Source organism: Silurus meridionalis, chromosome 26 (genome assembly GCF_014805685.1).
Source record: "Silurus meridionalis isolate SWU-2019-XX chromosome 26, ASM1480568v1, whole genome shotgun sequence".
Taxonomy (NCBI): domain Eukaryota; kingdom Metazoa; phylum Chordata; class Actinopteri; order Siluriformes; family Siluridae; genus Silurus; species Silurus meridionalis.
The window spans coordinates 1732347-1743033 of NC_060909.1; the positions used below are offsets into that span (position 1 = coordinate 1732347).

Genomic DNA, 10687 nt, shown 5'->3' on the forward strand with positions numbered 1-10687 from the left:
GTAGCACCAGTCACTCTGTGAAATTAAGTTCCATCACTGGACCCAACAAAGAAGCTCCGTACCATCACACTTTATCCTCCAAGTCTGACAGTAGGTGTCTAACATTGAGGAACCAGAACAAACCTTTTACCTACTCAAAGATGTACAAAAATCCTACTTGATAAAACAAAGACTGCAATTAAATTATCAATGAAACACCGACGCGTACGCTTACAACTCAAATTAAATGGCGCCATCTAGTGGACAGTTTCTTCTCTTTACAATCCAACACCAATCGCAAATAAATGATGTTTTTACTGTTATTCGAGTGAAAGTAAAGATGTTTTGTCTCTGACATGTACTTAAGTAAAAATTAGTGTCACCTTGGTAATTGGACTCACATCATATTTATATTAATCAAATTAAATATTTAATCGCAACTTAATCGCACTTTAAGAAACATGGACATTGAGAAATATGGATGCCAATATCTTGTAAATGTTTTAAAGTAATAATAGTGGTTTAAATGACGTAAATCATCAGGACACCAAACGGAACCTTTGCTATGTTTCCACCCGGACAGTTAATGAGGTGATACCGATGAAACTGCACCTCTTCTAGTCAAGAAGCTTTTATCAAAATCCTACTGATTTATGGTATAAATAATACTGATTTATGTTTTCATACTGATTACAGAATCAGAGAATATTTTTATTTGATGTGAGTGGTTTATGTAAAAGACATTTTGAGTTTTCTACACATATATTTATTATGTCTGTGAGGTAAATATTCACTGAGATTCAGTTTGTTTTATTTGTGTTTGTGAAGAGAAATGACATGACATTATAAGTGTATACAAATAAAATTTGACATTATACAGATTCGAATGATGTTTTGTTTTTATCTGTACAATCAAAAAAGAAAGTTTGTTTCGCCATTATGAGGGAAAAACCCACAAAACACCACCCAGAGGGTTTATTGTGTGAATTATGGTGGATTTGGTGTTTGATTTTAAACTTGGTGCAGAAATAAAACTAATGTTTACTGATTAAAAATATTTTTGGGTGGGGTTTATTTGTTTATTTTATATCTAAGTAAAGAAAGGAGGTCGTGAATGAATGTATGTTGGACTGAACATCTATATATAGAACACAAGCAGAGAAAAGATGATGATAATCAGGCGATCAGGAATGTCTCTGTTCTCAGACTGTTTACATCACTGACTCCCTCTGTCTCATCCACATTAGCTTTACTTCTTGTTGCTTTCTCAATGGATTAAAACTAAAGTAAAGAGCTGTTTTTGAAAATGTAAAAAGTAGAAAGTACAGATATTTGTGTAAAAATGTATTGAGTGAAAGTAAAAAGTTGTCTAAAAAAACCTGTGAAGTAAAGTACAGTAATGAAGTATTTGTACTTCATTACTTTCCACCTCTGGTCAGTTCACAGCAGGGACATGGATGACCCTTTACATACATTGATTTTGACATTTTATGGGCTTTTTTTTCATAAAGCCATGAAGTGTGCATCATCTTTAATTCTTACATTTAATCAGGCAATCAGAATAAGACATTTTGCCTGTATCCAAGCAAATAAAATCAGTATCAACAAAATTCATCTTTGCAATGCTGAGAATCTGCAACTGAACTGGTATTTAGATGTTTAATGGAGCTCAGTTAGACATGTACTGCTTTGAACTGCAGTTACAAATGCATACATAATGGTTTGATATTTTCAAACAAAAGATATTTGAAATATAAAAAAAACCCCAAAACAATATAAAATACTTAAATTGTGAAATTAAAACCGCTGCAAGCACCAGTGTTAATAAGTGAGTCAATGCAAAAAGCTACACAGTAAAACATTTAATATAAAAACAGTCAAATTTACACATACAATTTAAATGTCTATACAGAAGTATTCAATTAAACCGTACAGAAAATAACATAAAATCTACCTAAAAAGTATAAAAATAAAACTTTATTGATTGTTAAACATTGTACCTCAGTGCTTTGAAAACCATGCAGTAAAGTTCATCCATTAACAAATACAAAAAAAAGGCGATTTCTTTAACAGGTCTTTGTTTTTGGACTGTTTGGGACCGTGGCGTCCCGATACTATTCATAAGCCAACATGGAAACTAAAACTGTCCCGTATTTACAGCTCATCCCACCATGTGCTTCATCATGCCTCACCAGACCATTTCCCCCAAAAGCGCTCCTCCTGATCTCCTCCTCAGTCCTCTCCATCTCCGTACATGTCGGCAAATATCTCCCCATTCGCCGAGGCAGTTGTAGTCCTGATCTCCTGAGCTGGAGGAGTCCAGGGAGCTGAGAGATCCCACCTCTGATCCACCACCTACATAATCAAACACCAGCAGGGAATATTATGGAGGAGCAGTGGGGTTGTTATCTGTCGCCTTCAGGTTCTATGAAAACGTAAATGTAATAAGCATGTTTGATTTGGCACATGTTTTTACGCTGGATGCCCTTCCTAACCATTTATCCGGGCTTGGGACCGGCACTAAGGCTTGTGCAACTCTAATGGCTGGGGTTGGTTCCCTGACCGGGATCGAACCCGGGCCGCAGCGGTGAGAGTGCCGCATCCTAACCACTAGACCACCAGGGAACCTTAAAGTTATGAGTGTATAAAACCCCAAATATGATAAAATAAATAAATAAATAATGGCAAATTACACAACAGAGTTAAGATGCCCCTAAAATTCCAAGCACCTCGGTGAGGCCGAATCCAGCTAGGCAGAGACACTTCCCATGCATTCGCATATAGTGACATCGACGCTGTTGTCTTGTGAGAGGTCGTGGTTGTCGTACACCCTTAGAACGATGTTGTAAATGCCATAGTCGAGTTGAGTCTTCGGTTTGAGTGTAAGTATGATCCCCGTTTCTGCATTGACAGAAGAGGAAGAAGCAGCCTTTCATTAGAGGGACAGGTTTGCAAGTTCAAAATATATTTCAACAAAACTGCAAGCTGTGCAGAAACTCGAACTCTAAACCAAACTAAAGCCACAATTCTTCATTAATACACGTTTATAAACCAACGTTGAAGTACCATCATGTGACACAAGAGTACAGATACCATAAGTCTATGGGTACAACAGTGGAACAATTTATTATTTAATTTCCAAGGGTCGTTGCCTTTATCTTTCTATTGAGAAGATAAGAACCTTTACAACCGTTGTGTTAGTAACAATAGAACTAAAATATGCAGGGCTGCGAAAAATTATCCAAATTTTTTTTTTGCGTATTTATTCTTAAATGTTTCTGATCATCAAGCTAATTTTATCACACCAAGAGAACCAGAGTAAATCCAAAAATTCAGTTTTTAGATTTCATTTTAGAGGAAAAAAATGAATTAACTGTCCAAACTTGCCTGACCCTATATGAAAAGTAATCCTGCAAAAAAAACATTCTCATCACAGTCAATAATTGTCAGGGATCCACATGCCACACCCCCCTCTGAGGCTTTCATGCTGCCTCTCTCTCTGCATTTCATGCTGCCTCTCTCCCAGCATTAACTACCAACACCTGTTCCTCATTCTCAAAGTCTCTGTAAGGGCGACGTTGCGGTACCAAGTCTCTCAGGAAGCGGCGTCACGCTTCAAAGCTCCTCCAAAGGCGACGTCACAGTCCAAAAAAAAGCCAAAGTGGGCGGCGCCATTCCGCGGACATCCACAGAAGGCGCCATCAAGCTTCCAAGCTTCTCGCGCTACAGGGTTCCCCCGGAAGCACCACTGCGCCTCTAAGCTCCTTCCAAGGTGCCAAAGCACTCCAGAGTCCTGCCATAATTATAAACAGCAGCTACGCTAGTTCCTCTCAACTGCTTCTCTTTTTTTTCCCATCCCGAGGCATCCTGAGGTTGGCCAGCTCCAGTCACCTCCCACCTCATAAAGATTATGGACCTTTGAAGAAGTAGATGCCGAACTCGCAAACATCCTGAACCATCTAGAGACGTACCAGTGCCAATTGGTTCCCGCTACATGTGTGGTTTTGACATTGGACCTCCTGGAGTGTTTAAAGGCTCTGGCATGGAGAAGCTGATGCTGGATCTGTGATGATCACAAATGTTGAGCTCAGTAGCTCCTAGTTTTATAACCATTTAGACTGTATAAGACTGTAAAAAGAACATTCCTTATAATCTTATACTCCAGTAATCATGTTAGTTCTCATTCTCCAGTGTTCTGTATTGTTGAAAGATTTATGATCAAACTCTTGATGTCACCCAAATGAGGATGGGTTCCCCTTTTGAGTCTGGTTCCTCTCAAGGTTTCTTCCTCATAACATCTAAGGAAGTTTTTCCTTGCCACAGTCGCCACGGCTGCTCATCAGGGATAAATACACACCATTCACCTTCACTGTTGATTTCTGTAAAGCTGCTTTGAGACGATGTCTGTTGTGAAAAGCGCTATAGAAATAAACTTGACTTGACTTGACAACTAGTTATTAGGTTTAGTGGCAATTACTTTTCATTTAACGCCAGGCAGGTTTCGACCCCCCTTAATAAATAAAGTAAAAATATTAAATATGCAATGTTAAAATTTGCTTAATTTAAGAATAATTTAAAATGCGACAAAAAAAAAAAAAACAGGAAGGGCAAATGCTATAAAATAAAAATTCTAAATAGGATAAGACATCTATCGTATATGAAGATTTTCGATATGATCGATTCTATTCTAATGCATTATATGTAAAACTGCATATTCTACTTATTTTTTGTAAAAATGTCTCACTAAGAACGTGACGTACAAATTGAATTTACATCAACAGTTAATAGCACAATATTAGGAAACAGCATCTGAAAGTGTCTCCCCGAGTCTCTTTAGAGGTTAAAATATGGATTTCCTTGGGTTTCATAATTCCTTCAGTAATTAAATAGAAAAAAAGAAACTTACTAGAATCATTCATCTTGGTGATCCAATTGTTTTTGCTTTCTCCTTGCAGCTGGACACTAAAAGGAGCTGCAAACTGAGGCCCATCCTTATCAGTCACCGACAGGTACACTGGAGGCGTCTCCTTATTACATAACGTGAAGGCCCTCTCTGTAATTACTGGGGCGTTATCATTTACATCCTCCAACTCGATTACAAGGGTACCAGTACCAGTTGCTGGAACTTCATCTGCAAAACACACAAAATACTCATTAGGAAACCAAAAATAAAACTGTTGAGGATGTGGTGGAAGTGGATGTGGGTGTTATTACCGTTATCAATAGCTAGAATTAGAGCTCTGTATTTGCCATCTTTCACAAAATTAGATTCCAGGTCCATGGGACTCTTGACTTTAATTAGTCCGGTGTCTTTATTAACATTCAGATATCCAGCAGGATCGCTGCCTATACGGTAGCTGAAACACACACCATCGTAATAATAAATTACTATCCAAGCTCCTGAGAGAAACCCATACAAATATCCAACAAGAAGGTCTAAACCCGAGAAAGCACATACGTCACTATCTGCTTCTTCATGGTGTCCGGATCGGTGGCGGTGTACACGGTCAGTTCGCTATCCACTGGTGTATTTTCGGGTTTAGAAATGAACTTCTCTGGCGGGTCGAACACTGGAGCCTCGTTCACGTCCAGCACGTTCACGATGACCGTGGCAGTTGAGGTAGGCAAAGGTCTGGCAAACGGAACCGTGTTTTCTACAGCCACCACCAGCGTGTATTTGTTGTTTTTCTCAAAGTCCAATGCCTGTGAAATGATGTACACGTTACAATTAAGACGTTACAGTTATTATTGAAGACCGCTGATGGCACTTAATTTAGAAGCATGTTGTACCTTGGCGGTTGTAATGACGCCTTCTTGTTGGTTTGGTCCCGTGGCAATAGTGAAAAATCCACCTGTGTTACCACTGACGAACTTAAACGTTGCTGCCCAGGCATCAGACTGTACCTCATCTTCATCAGTCACTGGCATTTTCACTACCAAAGCTCCCACTTTATCCTCTGGGACAGACACTGTGTACTGGAAAAACAAAATCATACATTTATAATGAACAATGTAACGAAACAGAAAATTAAACATGTAAACAGTAATTTCCTTACCAAGTTTTGCTCAAATTGAGGTGCGTTGTCTGTTACGGTAATAACAGCTTTCCCCATGACCGGGCGACCGTCCCCCCGCATATCTGCTGCTTGAATCTCCAGCGTGTATTGAGGATATTTCTAAAAGATAAGGGTTCAATAAAAAGTTGAGACTAGTTTTGTAACGTGCCAACAGATGGCAGCACAAGGCAGCACCCAAAATTTTAAATAATTCCACTAAGATTTCAAAAAAGGTACAAATAATGGTTTACACTGTATTAGTAGAGATAAAATTCTGCTGAAGAATTATTTAATAAATAATCTATCTTGCTTGATCAGAAATTTCTACCAGTCAGACTAGTGACAGTGAGGCTGGATGTAAATAAAGAAAGAGAGAAATCTGTGCCCGTACCTCTCTGTCCAGACCATCAGCATTCACTCGAATCGCCCCAGTGATGGGGTTGACTGCAAACATGTTTGGATTTGGCTCTGCTGGAAGCTGACTGATGATGGAGAACCGGATATCGGAGTTGTCGTTGTTCGGCTCGTCTGCATCGGTGGCGTTGACCGTCATGAACTCAAATCCTTTGATAGGAGAGCAAGAAGACATTGTGATTAAGTGAAGTTGTAGACTATACAGCCAAAAGAATGTGGACACCCAACCATGATATTCAAATAGACTGAGATTATAGATAGTGTTATAAAAAGTTTTATTACCTATTTTTGAAGCTTCTGGTACACTTCCAATAAATGGATTTTGGGTAAAGACAGGAGAGTTATCATTCTGGTCGATTACCTCGACTATAACCTCCATTTCGGGTTCTTTAATGCCATCAGAAACGGACCTGGCATGTGCTTGCAGCTGGAGTCAACAAGAACAAAAACATGGTAAATTTCCAAAACCCTCAAAAAACAATATTACTGTACACTAATCTCTTCTGTGAGCATCTACCTCAGACTAGTACAACTTTTAACCAAACACATACAAAGGAAAATGTCTCACCACATATTTATCTCTCGCTTCTCTGTCTAGAGGCTTTGACACAAAAAGCATTCCAGTGTATTTGTCTATTGTGAAAAGTCCCGCTGGAGGCTGGTTTGCTCCTTCACCTGTGATTTCATACACCATCTGTGTTTCTTTGGCATGGCTGGACTTAATCTGGACACAAGATATGACGACTTGTTATAAAATAAGACAGAGGAAAAATTACATCACAAATTATAGATCAGCTCTACATACCTGCACCATCGACTTAGGGAAAGGGCCTCGGTCATTCTCTGAGATTTTGATGGGAGGAATCACCCACTCTCTCTTTCTCCTCCGCAACCCACTTGCTCTTGGAAACTCCATATACAAGAGATCTGAAGTGGTTTCGGTCTATAGAAAGCAATAAATAAAAGAACAAATTTTTCAGTAACATGTCTCCAATCTGTAGTCACACCAAAAGCCTAGTGTATATAAAAGAAACTGCACAAAAGAAAAAAAAAAAAGAAAAAAATGTTAGCTTCAACCTAAGAGCATTCTCTACTCGTCCAGTTGTAACACACACAAGCTTTAATGTTATTTTTTTCTTTAAAAGGAGAAATTATTCAATAAGTTTTGTTTTTAACACATTTTCAGCAGATACAAAACTTCTTTACATTCAAAATGAAAATCATGTCAGACCTTCTTGTACCTTTAATGCGATACAGCTACCAACTAAAACAATACGCTGTGCAGCATGAATAAAAATGATGCAAAGAAAAAAAAAAAATTGTAAACAAAAATGCCTAAACAATTTTGTCCACAAAACTAAATAATGCAATATGTTATTATTAAGACATATTTGAGTAATGCATTTTCTTTTTGGCACATGTCTCACCCATGAAAGCAAGAAAATAAATGGAAACAAAAGACTAGACAATTCTAGACGGTTTCACAGGTGAAGTAGTTCTGAGATTTGTCCAGCAGAGGTCAGGCTACATAAGTTTGTACCTGCACTGGCTCAATTGCCACATCGTCTTCCAGCAGCCCATGATGATGGCCAGCTCGACGCAGATGTTCCACGTTTACCGACGTGGTGTGTTTCTTTCTGTTGGAGTCCCAAGCATGGACGGAGAACATCTTATGGCCGCCATGAAGAGTGATCGATCTCTTCAGCTTCATGGTGCCATCCGTAGCTACGTGAAACCGCTTATCGGAAGAGTCGAAGACTGTCTGTGTTCTTCCATTGCAGTCATTAAAAACAACTGAACGGAAAACAAGAGAGAATAAAATGCTATTATTTATACATCAACATAAAGTGTTCTCAGACTGGAGACAAATTCTGAAACCTTGGGGAATCTTGTCTGAAACACTGGATCAAATGGTTTGATTGGACTTAAAAAGCTCATCGTCGCGCACCAAAAAATCACAGGCAAGTTGGTTCTTTTCGTTTCGCCACCCATGCTCTCCCACGCAGCTCGTTGCATCAGTTAGCGTCAGTTAGCGTCCGTATCGGAATACGGGATAATTCGTTCCGTATCGGGATACGAACTTTTCAGTTTACGAATTAAACTTCGTAATCCAAAGTTGCACTATATATATATATATATATATATATATATATATATATATATATATATATATATAAATAAATAAAAATAACTACAGATCTCCATAATGATGGTCAGCAAGCTTCCACTTAAAGTAAAATCAATTTCAAGCCTAAACACATGAGATTAAAGCAGTTTCGATATGAGGGAGAAGTAATTTGAGACGAAAAAAAAAAAATTAAAGCGACCTCAGTGGAAGGCACCTGAACATATCTGCTCAGGTTTGATCACCATAAGCTTTTAGAAAGAAAGAAAAAGTCCTCACCTGGTCATGTTCTAGCTTGTGTATCACACCCAGAGAAACTGGCTGAATCACCCAAGCACACATTATCATCAAGATCACTACAGAAGCACTTGATCTATTCTAATACAAATCGAGTAGCACCTTGAAGGAGCCTGGTGTTTTCAGGTAATTTAGGAGAAAACTATTCTTATTCAAGCTGAACAGTAGGAACGAGCAGCTGGGGTTTCGACTCATTATAAACTGGGAACGGAATGCAAGCACACGGAGTTCACAAGCAAGGATACAGTCCTTATCACACAAAACAGCTCAGAGCTCTACTCAAGGTAACAATACAGAGTCACTACAACCCATTTATCTCAAATCAAGTGGCCTTCAAAAGTATATCAGAAGCCTTTATTAAGTTAGAAATTAACTACAATTATATCGTACAAACTAAAATGTAAGAAATTTTTTTAATAATAATTCAGTAAGAATGTAAATGTTACCTGTGCCGAGTCTCGTGCCCCTGTGCAGGTGTTCTCTGTGAACTCTAAAGAGGAAAAGATCAGACGCAAATCCTGGAGAACATGGCGTCGATTCTCCAGATCCACAGCAAAGGACCTTTAGTAGAGGGAAAAACTATCGCGTTTGGTTTGTTTCTTTGAAATTCGATTTTTTTTTCTTTAATTCGTTTTCAGAACTTCTTGGACAGATTGGAAGATGAAAAAGCGACAATTTCGAATAAAAGCTTAAATGGCATGAGGCCAAGAGAAAAATACAATCAGATGAGGACAAAAAATACGTATATGCACAAAGAAGTATCTACCTGGAGTAAAAGAAACACAACTCCCAAATGTAGGTCCCATTTAGACTCCATTCGTGGTCGAGAAGAAAGAATAGTGAAGGTAATCCTTTTAATCGGAAAGAAAGTCACCACCTATGGCTGAAACCAGGTGCAGTGAATGTAAACTTCACTTTGTGTGCAGATGTGTGTGCATGTCAGGCTAAAAGAGGACATGTGAAACATCTGCATGCTGTAAGGTTCAGGGCTGGAAGAGGCGTTTACACATCATGATGCAAAAAATGCCTGCAGGGAGTCACTCTGCTGTACTGATCTGTGTGGTGTTTGTGTGTTTCATCAGTTCTATTCATGAATCTTTATTTCTGATGTTTAAAGAAAGACTGGTTTTATAACAGGTTATACGTGTGTGTTTATTAATCTGTTAAATAAAATGAAGCTTTTTTTTTGGAAGTTTAAAACTAACAGGAACAGGAGACGACTTTCCCAGCACAAATATTGCCACTGTCTCTAAACCACACAACATCTCAGGTCTTACCATAGTCCTATGAACTTTCCCTTTCACTCTCACAGATACTCTTCTATCACAAATCACTCCTGCTATCACTCTTCTCCAATCTCCTTCAGGTTCCATCTCCTACATAGAGCATAGTCCACCTGTGTGCACCTTCCTCCACTCTTATACGTCACCCTATGATTACCCTTCTTCTTAAAATAAGTGTTCACCACTGCCATTTCCATCTTTTTTAGCAAAATCTACCACCATCTGCCCTTCCACATTCCTCTCCTTAAAACCATACCTACCATCATCTCCTCATCACCTCTGTTCCCTTTACCAATCAAGAATCTTTCATTCCCAGGTTCACTCTCCACCACTTCATCCAACTCACTCCAGAATTTTTTCTTCTCCTCCATCTTACAACCCACTTGTGGAGCATAAGCACTAATGACATTTATCATCACACCTTCAACTTCCAGCTTCACGATCATCAGAAACTCTCTTCACCTCCACTACACTCTTACTCAGAATCACCCCTACACCATTTCTCTTTCTATCCACACCACGATAGAACAGTT

At 38.7% G+C, this 10687-nt stretch overlaps 1 protein-coding gene across 1 annotated transcript; it reads right to left on the bottom strand.

The window, feature by feature from the left end:
• Positions 1-1949: 1949 nt before the first annotated feature.
• LOC124379788 (cadherin-1-like) lies at positions 1950-9820 on the bottom strand. Its single transcript, XM_046840349.1, is given in 14 exon segments — positions 1950-2740; positions 2743-2880; positions 4886-5110; positions 5194-5336; positions 5438-5682; positions 5770-5955; positions 6036-6155; positions 6427-6599; positions 6732-6876; positions 7018-7173; positions 7255-7392; positions 7990-8243; positions 9318-9432; positions 9638-9820. Coding segments are annotated over 14 exon segments (2148 nt in total). The 5' UTR covers positions 9689-9820; the 3' UTR covers positions 1950-2681.
• Between the last annotated feature and the right edge of the window lie 867 nt (positions 9821-10687).